Genomic DNA, 17,428 nt, shown 5'->3' with positions numbered 1-17,428 from the left:
TAGGAAAACCAAGGGCATTTAACTCAACCATTCATCTCTTGCCATAAACTAAATTCCCACACAGCAGAAGATGTCACAGACCCACAGAAGCAACAAATCCAACTCCATTCACGCCACCGCTCTCCCAAATGCTCAGTTGTATCTACAGGCTGTAAATAGATCGAGGATCCATTACTGATGAGCACCTGTAATCAACTCTCCTTGGATTGACTTACTTTATGACCTGGCCTCTCTTTCGTGAAATCCAAAAGACCTGGTTTGCTTCAACCTAAGAATAGCACACTGGCCTCGTCTTGTGAGCTATCTCCGTAGCCATCACCCAGAGCAACCAACAAATAACATAGTGGAATACTCATCAACATTCATTGCCTCTCCCTCCATTTATCTCCGAAGCAATACTGTTCTACCACAAGCTCATTAAAGAAATAGATAATTGCAATTGCAGCTGAAAATTCAAAGTGAATCTTCCTTGGAGGGGCTGGGGGAGAGGTTTGGGGAGAGAACAAACACATTAGCAGCAGAAGATAGACACAAAATGCTGGAATAACTCAGCGGAACAGAGATAGGCCACTTGGCCCGACTCCACCATTTAACATGATCGTGGCTGATCTGACTGTAACCTCAACTCTGCATTTGCTTCTGTTCCATGTAGAGGCCTGGGTTGGAATCACTTCATTGGAGCCACTGACTGATTAATCAAGCTCGTTAGTGCAGATTACAAAATGTGTGCAGTGGTGTCAGGGCAGAGATTATTCCACAGGGTGGTCGAGCTCGATCAGCAGCCGGCTTTGTACCCGCCAAACTCATCACACAGGTGACTGCAGGCTGACCCTGGCCTGTGCAATTTATACCAATCTCTGCTCCCTGATGTGTGAGCTGGGTGATTTACTGCCACACTGTCCAACCACACGATACACTCTCCGAGAGGTATATCTATATAACCCTTATGTCAAGATCACAGCATAATAATCTCCGATATTTATCTGTGGCAACCAATGGAGAAATCAGCTGAAACTAAAGGACACACACCAATATATTGTCTGGTTATGGGCAATGGAGCAGAAAAAAAAGTATTTCTCTTTCTCTTTCTCTCTCTCTCTCTCTCTCTCTCTCTCTCTCTCTCTCTGAAGACTTCTAAGTCCAAAGCCGGTATTTCTTTCTTCTTTTATTCTCTGTAATATAAACAGCTGCATTTTTTTCTGTAGCCTTCTCCCTTTCTTTTCTCATTTCCATCTCTGTGTAATGCCGACATGTAAATGTCTGAAAATAGCAGTGGTAATTGAAGATTATGAAGTATGACCAGGTTTTGACAGGCCACTAAGGAAGATGGATTATCCTCATTTTTCTGTAAATTCTGTCAATTTTGGAATTCATAAGCTATCAACATTGATACAAATGTGACTCCCCAGCTGCGTAAGGGATGACGTGCAACTTATCCTGGAGTTTATTGGTTTCCAATCCCCTTTGAAATCTTGCCAATTTATTTCTGATAAAACTGAGCTAATTTCTTGCAAACTGATTCAAATGGGCCTCGGCCAAGGAATATATTCCCTCTTATTTACCTCTCACTGCTTTACAAGATGGTTATCTGCACCTCTTTGTAAGATGAATTTCCACAGGACAATCACAGTCTAGTTGCAGCAATTGTTTTACCTTTTCCGTTCCCATTTTCCTATTACTGGGAGTAAATACTGCTGGGACTATTTAATAGCCCACTGCAGCCCATACCAATAACAGATGAGGTTTAATCGTCCAACACAAAAATTATTTAGCCTCAGTAAGGACATTCAATGTCATTTGCATAATGACATTTCCATCTCACACACCAAACATGGTTGCACATAAACTAGTCGTGGGACCATAAATAATAATAAATCGCGATGCCTGTGTTTTCCTCGCAGTAATAGGAACTGCTCTTGTAGAAATTATTTCATTGGGAAATGGGGCTATAACTCTGAAGACGTGTGACCCAGTTTTCCACTGAATTCAACATCACAAGCTACAACCCTCGGGTTTTATCTTATAGTATTAATTAATCTATCAGAATAAATATTAAATACAAATTTGAAGCATAACATTTTAAATTTCTGTACTGTATGGAATGCAGAGAATCTCAATTGAGGCTTTAGAAATGTGCAGTTATTTTAATAATCGGATCATTTTCTGATGTAAGAAAGGAGTTAAATATGACTTTGGGTGCACTTCCAAATAAAAATCCAGAGCAGGAGCTGTTAACATTCCCCATCGTTCTCACCTTGCTGGTAGCTGTCCTGAGTCCTGAAGAGGTCAGCTTTAGGTTGCAATCATATGCATGATGAGTCTGTCATTTCTGCAATAATTGCTTTTTGAAAGGGGACCTACCTGTGATAAACTAACATCCCCAGCCGCTTGTCAGGGAGAAATCTGTACTGTGCAGCACCACCCCCACCACAACAACCTCTTTATTTCCAGACTTCAAGGAGGTCTACAAGCTACTTGAAAATATATTGCCACTACCAGACATCAGGGTATGTAGTGTATATTTTGTTGATGAAATAGCCACACATCTATGTTCCGTACAGAAACCTGATTATTCCCCCTGAAAACCTTTGTGTATGAGAGTGAAAGCTCTTTGAAAATGGATGTACTTAATTTCTGCAGGAGACTATAAATCTGTTACTTTATTTCCTTTACCACGGAAAGCTTTTTAATGCCACAGATGTACAGCACCCATCTTTGACTTTCTGAAGAATAATCTGAGAGAAATGATCAGCTTGTCGACTCTCAATGCGCATAGTTGCAATATTGACAATGTGCCCTTAACACAATTTAATTTTGTATTAAAATAAATTATTTTTTAAGTGTTTTTAGCCTTGAAGAGATTACCTTTCACATCTCGAAGGGATTTTAAAATGTTAAATTAGATTTGATTGCTGCGGGAATGTAATCAATTACAATCCTTAAGGAAGGTGTTTTGTGTTGAGGACAACTTTCCTCATCTGTGACCGGCGCTGGGCTAAAGATTCCGTGTTCCCTCTGAACGCAAACATGGTCAATCGTGCCTGCTTTCATCACTTCACTGGAGCCGAGCTGCCCCAGCACCCACTCTGGATTTCCAGGCCTTTTCATTTTGTTTAGGTATTGATCTTTTGGCAGCAATGGGCTGGCTAATTAGCCAGAAATTAGGGTTTCTATTACACAGGGATGACTGGCCCAGCTGATTTATCACCTGAATAATTTACTGTGATTGAAAGGAAATTAAAATGAACTCCATTTGACAACTGTGTGATTTTATGGTTTTAGTGAAGAGTCAGAAACCAAATTAATAGCCTCATGTTGTTTAATAGTCTGCTGAAGGTAAATATGGGACAGACCTTCCCCCTACATGCCTTTCTGAATGCTCAGGTGCAAGGGTTAGATTTCTACCTCACTTAATAAATTTACCTCTCATTCAACTAGATTCAAAGATGGTATTAGCTGGTGGATAAAGTCCTAGTCAGATGATAACCGCTGCCCATATTCTAACATTAATCCTGAGAAATATGGACAGATGATACAAGCCCAGGAATTACAGCAAATAAGGATATGGACAAAGCATTTGAATGGTCCCAACTGTTCAGAAGATTATAGGCAAGGAGATGGTAAATGTCTGGCAAATGTGTAATGAAGGAATGCATTAGATGGATCAATGAAACAGCAACATAAACTGTTTTGTCAGGCAGACCGCTAGAGATAAATAAATATAAAATATAAAAATATTAACATTGGAAATAAATTTTACCCCGACACACATCATCGTTATGTGATACACGTATACAGAAAGGTACTAAACTTACACATTTAACTAATTGGATGGGGATAATGATACCAGAAGAGGACAGCTCAGAGCGCTGAGGCACGCAGGCATAAATGGAGAGTCAGATAAAGCAGCTTGCCTCTCAGATACAGCACAAGATACAAACTAAAGGATATACACATTAGGTCAAGAAAAGAAAATATATGTACTCAACAACAGAAATATAAAGGAGGTAAATGTACATATAAATCATTAATGGAATTAATTGTAGATAAAGTAAATAGATTAAGGGATATAGATACACAAAAATATAAAATTAGTGGCTTGACACACATGACAGATAACAATGGTAAGAGATCGGCAAAAAGACATATCTTGTAGAAAGACTTGTATAGATTAGCCTGATAATATAAAATTGGATTTTCAATTATATCATTCAATTATTGGTTCTTAACAAGGCATTTGTCTCATGCTGCAGCTGAGAGGAGGAGTTCAATTAAACCCAATGCAGGTGGATGACTTTAAGTTTAAATAAAACTGAAGGCAGAGGCCAACGTTGATAGCAAACAAGCAGCTCACAGTCGGTGCACAAAATGTTTGCCCAATAAGTGATTGTTACTGCAGCTTTGCAGATTGTCCTGGCAACTCGGTCCAACGATCTATTTTAAAACCAAGTCGATACTATATTCTGCACTTTCCACACAGTTATGTATCAAAATGTTTTGGAAGCAAACGATCGAAACTGAAAATACACATTGGTGCATCCTGGTGATGAATTGTGTGGAATGGTTTGTTACATGTTCTACACTCCAGGGCTGAAAGTCAGTAGAAAAAGGCAGGGATGAGGTGTTAGTTTTAATGGTGGTGCAAAACAAACAGCAGTGGATCAGTTGCCAATATTGGCCCAAAGGAAGTTTATACACAGAAGTGTAATATGGTTGTTGAATCCAACACCTTTATGTGTTTGTTGAAATAACATCCCATACATTAAGTGTTGATCCCATTCCAATGACTCTAATATAAGCACACCCAATGGTACCACATACCCAATGCATATTTTTTGACCAATATTCTGCATTGGCACTGCTAGTGAGTTGGCTTTGAACACAGATGGATTTCTTCTCTACAACTTGTGTTTTGTTGGATTTCGAAGGGGTTGTTCAGTGAAAGATCTAAGATTGCCCAAAGCCTGGGATACAGGCAGACTGATAGGGATACAGATCTCAAGTTCACATGTGGTCCCAAGATTTTAGTAATCACCAAAGCAGGAGCTCTTAAAGGCAACAAGGCATTGATTTCTGCCCGCTAAAGGTATGCTGATATTCTTATTAATTAATATTAATTCCATATTTTGATATCTTTAACTTTTTTTTAACCTGTTCATTGAAATTGTGTGGATGTCATTGTTAAAGCTGGAATGTATTGTTCATCACTACTTCCTTCTGAACTGAGCAATTAGGAGCCAGCTCATGAGTGCCTCTGGAGATGTGCACGGTCCAGACAAGAGGGTAAGGGGAGATTTCCATCCCCAATGAACATTAGTCAACCAGATGGATGTTTTTACATCAACCTGGTAGTTTCATTGTCCATGCATCAACACAAGCTTTTTATTCCTAGTTTAGTTTAGATTTAGTTTAGAGATACCACGGAAACATGCCCGTCGACCCACCAAGTCCGCACCAACCAGTAATCCCCGCACATTAACACTATCTTACACACACTAGGGACAGTTTACATTTATACCAAGCCAATTAACCTACAAACCCGTACATCTTTGGAGTATGGGAGGAAACCAAAGAACTCGAACCCACACGGTCACGGGGAGAACATACAAAGTCCGTATAGACAGCACCTGTGGTCGGGATCAAATCCGGGTCTCTGGCACTATAAGACAGCAATTCTACCGCTGCGTCAATGTGCCACCATAGCTATTTGTTTAACTAAGTGAATTTAAATTCTCCAACTGCCATGATGGGATTTAAGTTTACATTTCAGGATTAGGCCTCTGGATTCCAGTCCAATAATTTCACCACTGAACCACCAGTGATTAAAGAGAACAACAATGGAGGGATTACTACCTGTATTGGGTCATACCCTGGAGAAACACTTTAATATGGCAGATCACTGGTCACTGAGATTGGACCACTAGACTGAGAAAAAGTCCACATTTATGCGGCTTTTCTGGTTTTACTGATAAGTGAAGGGAAATTGGGATAGGTGTGTGGGAAGTAATAAAGGCTCTGCAGAAAACTTATTGCACGTTCCTTATTCTTGGCCTTTTCTTTAAGCAAGTACTATTTCAAGAATATTCTTTTAAAAGAAAAGCTGACTTACAATTTTCCAATTCTGTTGTGAATGATATGATTTATTTATCGGATTTAAGTTATCATGAGGCCAAATTATAGCATAAACTGAGAAAATGCTCCAATGTACTATATGAACATCACTCTGCTGGTCTTTTTCTATTTTTTTAATGCCAACATTAAACCATTCATTTTAAGTACACAAAGTGTCCCGGCACTGGGGTGAAAGTTTGCAACATCTTGACCATTTCTCACTAAACTGCTAACTCACTCTAACCGATTTAAATACGGCCAAAATATTGTATCTTTGACCGAGAATGGACTGCAAATGTTTAGTAATCATACACAACATTTTCACTGAAACCTTTTCAATATTTGTGTTGCCTTGCAGCTCATGAGAACAGCATTTTTCTTAAATCAGTTTATTAATTTAAAGAAAAACATTGAAAATACTGAATCAATGGAATATTACATGTATTGTGCTGCAACTCTAATAAGGCTAGTGAACAAAGAAATAAAGATATTTAGAGTGCAGAACTCTCCCAGATTCAAAGAAGAGAAGGGAATTATTAGGTTGCAGAAGAGACTAATATAGTTCAGGCTTTGAGTCTGAACAGAAGGTAACAGGACATAAAAAGCAAAATACATGTTCAGCTAAGGAAGGCCTCCAAGATTCACTGTAAAGTGGATATTTACCAGCCATGGGAATGAGAGTCTGGGCTGCAACTCATAACAGGATTAGCTGTAAAATGAGTAATCCGTTCATTTAAATGGAAATAAATGTAAAATAATTGACCTCGTATTATGGTTTGTAATCCTCCTCTATAATGAACACATTTTTGTACCAATAGTACAGCAAGTATCCATGTAGAGAACTAACTATCCTGCTGCACTGCTCTCTGGATAAGAATAGTTCTTGCAGGCTACATTTTGGATCAACTGATTAGAGCTCAAATCAAAACAAAATAAATGAGGTGAGTAACAGAATTTCTCTCAGTGATTTTCTTTCTTGGTTATCAGTGCCATGCCTTGAGCAAGAAAAGAGAAAAGGCAGAACAATCAATTGGGCAATCGATAGAGACAGATAATCAAGCTTGAGGGATGAAGCCGAGTTCACCGACAATGAACACTTCCTTCAGTTTCAATACTTTAAATAAAATAAAGGAAAGCAACAACTTGCTAAAAATCAATCAATCCAAAGAATCTTTCAGCTTTGCAGTTTCTTGATCATACCATACAGTCATCATTTTATTGTCCTATCACCCACAAGGATTAAGGATTTGAGCACATAATCCACGCTGACACTGCACTGGAGGAGTGCCACCCTGTCAGAAGTGTCAGATGAGAGATTAACCTGAAACTTTGTCTATCCTCTTGGGCTGACATAATATTCCCTGTTTTGGAAGAAAGGAGTACACTCCATATTGTCTTAGATGACATTTATCCTCTATCCGCAAAATGTTAAAATAGATTAGGTGAAGTTATCTTACTATTGCTTGTGGGATCATACGGTGTGCAAATTGTCAGCTACGTTCCTGAAAATGAAGCAAGGTCTATGAAAGGCAGGTCATTGGTTGTAAAGTGCTTTGAGATGTCCTGATAATGTGAAATGCTCTACATAGGCACGTCTATCTTCTCTCATCACACTGTGCAATGACCTGCATCTTCCCACTCCTCGTTGATCCTGTGTCGGCCGTCCCGCTTGATAGCGACGTTCAAGTGAGGAATATGCCATGCCACCAGGCGACAGACTGTAGTGGATTAAAATTCTGCTGTTGCCGGCCTGTCCATGGATGCTCAACACAAGGTTACCAAGTAATCAGTGTCCTTTATCGCAGCTTTATCGTACAGTCGAGTGGATCAATTTACCATTCATTCACTATCAAATTACTGTTCCAACATCCGTGTCTTAAACAAAAGCCTCTTCACATTTTACTTAAATTATTTTGGAATAAAATCAGTATCTCGCTGCTGCTCAGTCACACCATGCCCTATTGTACAACCAGACTTAACTCACACAAGTACCATTTCCTTTCAGAGAAACACTATCATTTCAACATATATCACCATCATACCCTCCTCTCACTGTACATTCAAGGCAGCATCTTATTATACAATCCCACTCTTACATTACTATACTATCTCACAATAGGCACCTTACAGTGTAAGTTTTATTTTAATGATCTAATCCCTTGCACCCTCTGACTATATTACAACAATTTACATTTATGGAACACCATTATCATAGTAAAATTCTCCTAAATGTTTCATAAAATGTGTTAGCAAATAAAAGCTGCAGCAGAGCCACATAATGAGATAGCAGGACAAATAATTAAAGCATCAAGGTACATTTTGAGGTGCACCTTCGAAATAGAAAGGTAAAATGGAAAGGTGGTTTCAGAGAGGGAATTGCAGAGCAATTGGAAGCATAGTAGTCATTAAAATCAGCGATGCCCATGAGTGTAGAAGTGGGTCATTACAAATGGTTTTCCGTGTTGAAGCATAGTTACCAAGTTACGGAGGGATGAAGCACCAGAACCATTTGTAAATAAAACAGAGAAACTGAAACACAAGACTGGGAGCTAATGTAAATAGAATTTACACAAAGTGCTGGAGTAACTTAGTGGGTCAAGCAGCATCTCTGGAGAACATGGACAGGTGACATTTCCTGACATCAGGATGAAGAAGGGTCACTACCCAAAACATCACCTATCCATGGTCCTCAGAAATGCTGCAAGACCCGTTGAGTTACTCCATCACTTTGTGTCTTTCTTTTGTAAACCATGCGATTACTTGTTCTAAATAGAATTATACTATCATCTTTTATTGCAATTGCTGTTATGCTTTATAACTATCAGCATTTTACTGCAAAATCACCACGATAATGACAGAGAAGTTGTAGTTTGGAGGGAGATATCATATCCATGGTAGCTCTAAGTAATAGCAATCCAATGACCCCTGCCTTCTCCTCATATCCTGTAAGTACTCATCCAATCCCTATGGAATCAGATTGTGCCACAATCAGCGAACACTCCACATTCTGACCATTCATGCAAAAAAAAGTTTTATTTGTGTCAATTTTGGTTCTTCTCCCAATAACTTTCATGCTCTGCCTTCTATTACTTTACTTACTAACTCCCTTACTAACTTGATCAAGTTTTTTGAGGAGGTGATGAAAGTAATCGATGGGGGTCGGGTGGTGGATGTTGAATACGTAGATTTTAGTGAGACATTTGATAAATGTCTGGTAGGTCCAGAAGATTAAAATGCAGATTAACAGTGACTTTGTCGTATGGATTCAGAACTGGCTTACTGATAGAAGACAGAGGGTTGTGGTGGAAAGACAATATTCAGACTGGAGGTCTGGTAACTCAAATTTCACTGTACCTTAATTGGTACATGTGACAATAAATTGAATCTTGATCTTGACCAGTGGAGTTTGACAGGGATCTGTGCTGGGACTTCTACTTTTTGTATATAAATAAATGACTTGGAAGTAAACATAGACAGGTTGGTTAGTTAGTTTGCAGATGGCACCAAGATTGCTGGGGTTGTGGACTGTGAGGGAGGTTGTCAATGTATGCAGCTGGATATAGATCAGCTACAGAAATGGACAGAGAAATCGCAGATGGAGTTTAATCTGAGTAAGTGTGAGGTATTGCACTTTGGGAGGTCAAATGTAAGGGGAAAATATACAATTAATGGCATGATCCTGAACAGCATTAATATACAGAGGGATCTTAGGATTCAAATCCATAAGTCCCTGAAAGTGGCAATATTAGTAGATAGAGTGGTAAGCAAGGCATGTGACATGTTTCATCGGTTGGGGTATTGAATATAAGAGTCAGGAAATCATGATACAGCTTTATAGAACTTTCTTTCGGCCACATTTGGAATATTGCACGCAGTTCTGGCCGCCCCATTATAGGAAAGATGTGGAGACTTTGTAAAGGATGCTGGGGAGATTTGCCAGAAAGATGTGTAGGAAAGAACTGCAGGTGCTGGTTTAAATCAAAGGTAGACACAAAATGCTGGAGTAACTCAGCAGGACAGGCAGCATCTCTGGAGAGAAGGAATGGGTGACATTTTGGGTCGAGACGGTCTGAAGTAGGGTCTCGACCCGAAACGTCACCCATTCCTTCTCTCCAGAGATGCTGCCTGTCCAGCTGAGTTACTCCAGCATTTTGTGTCTACCTTTGCCAGAATGATGCCTGGAATAGGGGGTATTAGCTACAGAGAATATGGACAAATGTGGACTGTTTTCTCTCGACCACTGGATGTTGCAGCATCACCTGTTAGAAGTACATAAAGTTATGAGAGGTATAGATAGGGTGGATATTCAGAACCTTTTTCCCCAGAATAGAAAGGTAAAGTACTAGAAGACATAGCTTTAGGTGAGAGGGGCAAAATTTAAAGGAGATGTGCTGGGGAAATTATTTTACACCAAGAGCGATGAGTGCCTGAAACGTGCGCTGGGAGTGGGAGTTGACACAGATACAATAGTGGCATTTAAGAGATTTTTGCATAGGCAATATGGATATGCAGGGAATGGAGGGATATGGATTATGTGCAGGTAGATAAGAGATGGTTTGGACTTCATATTCGGCACAGACATTGTGGGCCGAAGGATGTGTTCTTGTGCTGTACTGGTCTATGTTTTATGCTGACCTTTCCATCAATGGGATCAGTTTCTCCCTTTCTATAATTATAAATACTTGTATCAGATCCATCTCATCCTTCTCCATTCCGTGGACAAAACACTAACGTCTTCAGTCTATCCACATTGCTAAAAGCCATCATCCCCTTTTGAACCCTTTCCATCTTACACATTTCTCCCAATGTTTAATGCCCAGGTTCTGGTGCAACACTCCAACCTGTGACCCAGACTGTGCATTATAAAAATTTATCATGGATATTATGGAAATAAAATAGGAGCAGGAGCAGAACGTTCAACTGTTCCAATCTGTTTCATCATTCATTATGGTCATGGCCAATCATCCACGTCAATCCCCTGCTCCAGCCATCTCCCCATATTCCTTGATCCCCTTAGCATTAATGAATAAATTCACCACCTTCTGCAGTGGGGAATTTCATCATACTCTGGGTGAAGAATTTTCTCCTGGTCTCAGTTGTAAATGAAATACCATGTCATTCTGAGGCTCTGACTCTTGGTTGTGAAGTCTCCAGTCATTGCAAACATCCTCTCTGCATCTCATCTGTCTGGCCCTGTTTTATAGGTTTATATGTGTACTCCAGTGAGCATAATCAACCCAATCTCTCCACTTACATTAGTCCTGTTATCTTAAGAATCAATCTACTACACCTTTATTGCACTCCCTCCATGATAAGAACACCTTTTCTCAAATAAAGAGAACAAAACTGACCGCAAGCACATGAGGTTGTAGTATGGCCTTGTAAATCTGCAGCAAGAGATCTTTGCTCCTATTTTCAGATCCTTTTGCAATGAAAGCCATAAGCCATTTCCCATTTGCAACATCCATTATACCAGTGCCCAAGAATTGCAAAGAGACATGCTGCTAGTCGACTTATGATCGAGATGCTGAAGTGCTTTGAGAGGTTGGTTATAAAGCAGATCAACTCTTGCACTATTAAGGACCTGAACCAATTTCAATTAGCCTGCTGCCACAACAGATCAACAGGGAATGCAACCTCACTGGCTCTCCACTCTGCACTAGATCACCTGCAAATAAGAACAAGTGCATCAAGTTGTTATTTGTCAACTAGAGCTCGGCATTCACCACCATCATCCCCTCCAAACATCATCAAAATCATGTATTATCTTTCTGCTGACTGGATAGCATGCAACAAAAGCTTTTCACTGTACCTCGGTACACGTGACAATAAATTAAACTGAACAGATCTGGGTCTCTGCTCATCACTGTCTAACTGGATCCTCAACTTCTTCATTGGCTCAGTGTGAATTAGCAACATTTTCTCCTCGGTAGCCTTAAACACAGGAGCACCTCCAGGCTGTGTGCTCATTCCTCTGCTCTGCTCCCTCTATACCCATGACTGTGGAGCCAGTCACAGCTCCTATGCTATCTTTAAATCCACTGTTGTTGAATGAATAACGGATGAGTAATAATGAGTCAGAGTACAGAAGAGAGATTGATAATCAGATTGAATTGGGCCAGAACAACATTCTTAATCCCAATGTTATCAAGGCCAGGGAGCTGATTGCTGACTTCAGGAAGGGAAAGTCGGGGATCCATGAAACTGTCTTTGTTGACACAATGGTGGTGGAGAAAGTCAACAGCTTCCAGTTCCTGGGTGTGCATATCTCTGAGGATTTGTCCTGGGCCCAGCACATCAATGAAATCACAAAGAAAGCCCTAATTCTTTAGACGATTGAGGAGATTGGGTAAGTGGACGAATACTCTATCAAACCTTTACAGTGCAGAGTAGGGAGCATACTGACTGGTTGCTTCTCTGGGTGGTTCGGTAAAGCAAATGCCCAAGAATGAAGGAGACTGTAGAAACTGGTGAAGATTGCTCAATCCACCACAGGAATGGGCAGCCCCACCTTCGAAGGGATCTACAGGAGGCGCTGCCTCAAACAGACAGTCAATTTCATCAAACATCCACACCACCCCTGGCCAGGCACCTATCTCATTAATACCATTGGAAGATGGTAGAAGAGCCCAAAAACAGTGACCACCAGGTTCAAGCAGCGATCAGGCTCTTGAACACTTTGCAACACTAACCATTACCTCAGCAACTGTGATCTGTTCTGGATTTTGTTTTTGGTTGCACTATTATGGTCTGATCAACTGGTATTAATGACTACTAATTTATTGTGTTATTGATGAATGTCTAATTATTTATATGCCATAGCATTAATGGGTCTGTTAAGCTGCTGCAAGTAAGAATTTTATTGTTCTGTTGCCAGTACATATGATGATTAAACACCTTTGACACTTAACTCTCTTTGCCTTCCCACTGCTTGCTGCACCTGAACATTTCCCCATCCCCTATGTTAAACGAACAGGCTTGTATTTGTTGGTTTGTCCTTCCATCTACGTATTATTCAATCAATTTCATCTTGCTGTGCCAAGAATGGCATCATTATACTCCAAAAGCATCTAACTAAAAGCACGCTCAATTTATTATACAATTGTAAACAGAACAAACATTATGTTATTGTACCATCAGTTGAAGCCCTTACAAAATAATCACCAGTCTATGTGCTTGCCATGCAGCTACCAGCAAGATTTTCATTGTACCTCACCTATTTGTGTACATGGCACTAAACACAACTTGGCTTGATCTGCCCTCTCCAGTCATTTAAACATATCTACAATTATATTGTCACTAAATCTCCACTACCAGTCAGACGTCTGGAGGTCAGGCCAGGAACCTGTTGGTGGAAAGTCAACTTAGTCTAAGTAATTGGGTTCTGCACTCCCTCACCATTACATGCCAATCACATTGGTGTTTTGTAATATAGAAAATGTTATTCCGTACACACTCTAAAATAATGTACTGCTCTCACATGAAATCCTTTTATCTTTTCTGGGTTTTTAGTTGGCATCACAATACTAGAGGAATAATTCAAACATACAGCCTTTGAAGTCTGCAGAAGAGAGGCACATTTCAGGTCATTCAAGAGGATGTTGTGTTTTTCTCACCTGCTCTGATTTGATCTGCTCTGTAGTTGTAAAGATGTCTGAGTAGTGCTGTCTCTCAAAGACTCTGTCTAACACTTCTAGCTGCTGCTGTGTGAAAAGCTCTCCACGTATCTGCTTCCGCAGAAAATCCCTGCTGGGGTGGGAGTGTCCATTGTGCATTGGATTTTCCTGAACACCTTTACAAAGGAAACACAGAAAAAAGAAACTTAACATTGTGTGTTAGAGATGCCTGGGGATGAAGTAGCAAATGCAATGGTGGCCTACTGTCAAAGAATCCTTCCTTCAACAACTTCAAGATAAAATGCTTGCAAAATGTACAGTTAGTGCAGACGTGCATTTAGTGAAGCTGCAAGAGATAGGTGGTGAAACATCACAAGCAGCCTCGATACCATATCTGTTAAACTTCAAAATTAATCATCCATCAAGCAGATTTAATTTTCAGCTTTCAAATATGCAAATATCTTAAAACATTTAACAGCTGGAAAAAATGTTTCTGTTGCTAAATATTATACAGCACAGTTTGAGAAATATGACAAACAACAGGAGACTTAAATATTGATGGTGAATGAATTAAAGACATCGCCTAATTGTAAATTGTTTAAATTAAGTATGAAAATGCCAATAGAACCTTATGGGCTTTCATTTTCAGATTCTGCTTCTGCACTCTTCATTTCGCCCATTTGTATGAACACTTGCATCACTATTCTGGTTTGTTAAACCTCTAAATTCAAAGACAGATTTTATTTTGTGTTCTAAGGCCCTCAGTTCTAAAACCAAAAATTTGAAAATTCTGTAATACTGAACAAAATAACATTCTTAACCAGCCACTGTCCCTCTCTTGGTCACTATACCCCCAGGCTCTGATCAAAAAGAGTCATTTATTTTTCCACAGGCAGAAGAAAGAAAAATAAAGTTTTATGATTATATCTTAGCTCGATATCTATTTATTCCATATATTTTGAAGTGAGATCATTATATTTCCTCCAAGATGGTTACTGTTTTTTTCAGTAAATCAACCTGAGTAAAAGATAAATCAACAGAGTTCCAAAAATACTTTCCATTTGTCAAAGATATCAACCCATTTCAGTCGTACTGATGGAGTTTCAGTTCTGTCTCCATTACAGAGAAGGCAGCTGGGCTCAGGGGCTGCCTGGAGTAGATTATATTCCCTATAAGATGGTCACCGATATATGATCTTCAACCTCTATTGATTGACCAATTTCACAAGCAAAGACTGGTGAAATGAAGCTGAAATGAACATCATGCTTTAACTCATTGAACCTATCAGGCCTGACTTAATCTGGCTGTCCACTCTCTTTGATAGAATTCAATTGATCAATCATGTTTTGGTGATAGTACCATTTCACTAGCTTATTGCTTCTTCATTTCAAAGCTTGACCTTTAAGATACGTTTGGACGAGCTCTATACTCCTTGGATATACAGAGATCAGTTATTTCAATACACATTTCTAATGATACATGTGCCCATTTACAGTGCACCAATTGGATGTGCCTGATCCTTAGCCCTACCCCCATACTTTTACTTTAATAAAACAATCAGCTAGTTTTCATTTTCAGATCTCATTTCCAGCCCTGTAGTCTGTGATCTCAGTCCCCATTGCACGTTTTAATAACTAAACCCTCGGATCCCAACAGTAGCTATCTTTCAAACCCATTTCACAAAAAATATGGTGAATTTTGATGGTGAAATATGGTGAATATTTGCCATTAAACTGGCCATTATTTCAGAAGATTCTATATCTGGAGAAAAAGGCATGTGGGTCTATTGTATGAAGCTTACAATCAACTGGCTAACTCACTCAAGGACCTATACATGAGACATTTCATTTCTCCAGTTACATTATTCACACTACACTGCATGAAGCATTTCACAACTCTCAACCCTGGATCTGAAAAGGCTATAGAGGATATACCATCTTCAGAGAAGTATGGGCTGTACGGGCCACCAAAAGGGGTGGCACAGTAGCGCAGTGGTAGAGTTGCTGCCTTACAGCGCTTACAGCACCAGAGACCCAGGTTCAATCCTGAATCCAGGTACTTTCTGTACAGAATTTGTATGTTCTCCCCATGACCGCGTGGGTTTTCTCCGAGATCTTCAGTTTCCTCCCACACTCCAAAGACGTACAGGTTTGTGGGTTAATTGGCTTGGTATAAATGTAAAATGTCCCTCGTGTGTGTAGGATAGTGTTAATGTGCAGGGATCGCTGGCCGGTGCAGACTTGGTGGGCCGAAGGGCCTGTTTCCGCACTGTATCTCTAAAGGAAATTAAGCAGGAAGTCACAGTAACAACAGAACAAAGCAACTAATGCTTCAATTCAGAATTTATGTCGATATCATCCTTAGCAAATTTCTTTAAAAATAAGTTAAGATGGCACATTCCTGCAGTAAATAGTTGTAATATTGCACTGCCGCGCAAATTAAGAAGACATGGTGCAATTTCCTTGATTTTTCAAAGAGGTTGTGCCCAGAAATTGACTTCACCATACTACTGGGTGCCCAAGACATGCTCTGTATACACGCAACACCACTGGTCCGGGAGATGGAGTTACAGATGGAGTCTGTCTTGACCTGACTTGGCCTCCTTTTTCACTCCCCTCACTTACTCCAACATCAACCCCTCCAATCACACAGCTCTCCTCTCCTTCCCCATCAATCCCAACCTCATCTTCAAATCCACAGACAAGCGGGTTGCCATTGTGATCTGGCAGACTGACCTCTACATTGCAGCTCTCGGACACCTCCTCATTCCTCCACTGGACTACCCTGATCCCTCCGATGCACAACAAGGCATTGTCCCCCAAACCATCGCATATCTCATCACTTTAGCAGATCTCCACATCCTCCACCCTGATAATCCCCAACCCTGCCCGTTTCTATCTCAACATTTCCAAACTGAACACCCTGCTTGCTCTTGCCTCCCTGAACTTATCTCCTCATACCTTGATTATCCCCCCCCCCCCCCCCGTTTCCAGTCCCTTACTACCTAGACCCAGAATAACTCACATGCTGTCCACCATTTCATTAACTTCCAATTCTCTGGCTCCAATCACCTCACCTTTATGAGGTACATTCAGTCCCAATACACTTCTGTCCCCCATGAGGAAGTTATTGAGACTCTCCGCTTCTTTCCAGAACATAGATCCAACTAGTTGCCCTCAACTAATACTCTCCTCCACCTCAAGGCACTTGTTCTCACGCCTAATAACTTCTCTTTTGATTCCTTCCACTTTGTACAAGCCAAAGGTGTAACCATGGGACTCGTATGGGCCTAGCTATTCCTGCCTCTTCATTGGATCCATGGAACAGTTTTGTTCCAACCTACTCCAGCAACAATCCCAAATCTTTCTCCACTACATTAATAACTGCATTGGTGCTGCCTCTGCACCTGTGTAAAATTCATCTTTCATCATCTATTTAGCTATTAACTTCCAGCCTGCCCTCAAATTCTCCTGGATCATTTTGTTATCTTTCTAAGGACGTCCAAGGATGCCTTTCTCCCATTTTCTCTGCCTCCGACACTGTTTTTTCTAGAGATGAGGCTATCCACTCCAGTACATTTGAATTTTTCTCCTTTTCCAGGAAACATTGTATCCCCCCCCCCCAGTGTGGTTGACCGAGCACCTGCTCTGGCCGCACCTCTCTCTCGGCAGAAGGGGAGTATAATTCTCTTAGTCCTCAAG

General features: G+C 40.2%; 1 protein-coding gene across 1 annotated transcript in view; it reads right to left on the bottom strand.

Annotated features, from left to right (window-relative positions):
• The window catches only part of LOC144592373 (paired box protein Pax-5-like), a 193,540-nt gene that overhangs the window by 89,364 nt on the left and 86,748 nt on the right, over nucleotides 1-17,428 (bottom strand). Inside the window, exon 6 of the mRNA XM_078396932.1 lies at nucleotides 13,728-13,903. Within this exon, the coding sequence (XP_078253058.1) occupies nucleotides 13,728-13,903 (176 nt within the window). The remainder of the gene's footprint in view (nucleotides 1-13,727; nucleotides 13,904-17,428) is intronic.

This window comes from Rhinoraja longicauda, chromosome 3 (assembly GCF_053455715.1).
Source record: "Rhinoraja longicauda isolate Sanriku21f chromosome 3, sRhiLon1.1, whole genome shotgun sequence".
NCBI classification, from domain to species: Eukaryota; Metazoa; Chordata; class Chondrichthyes; order Rajiformes; family Arhynchobatidae; genus Rhinoraja; species Rhinoraja longicauda.
This window is presented reverse-complemented; position numbering and strand designations above follow the sequence as displayed.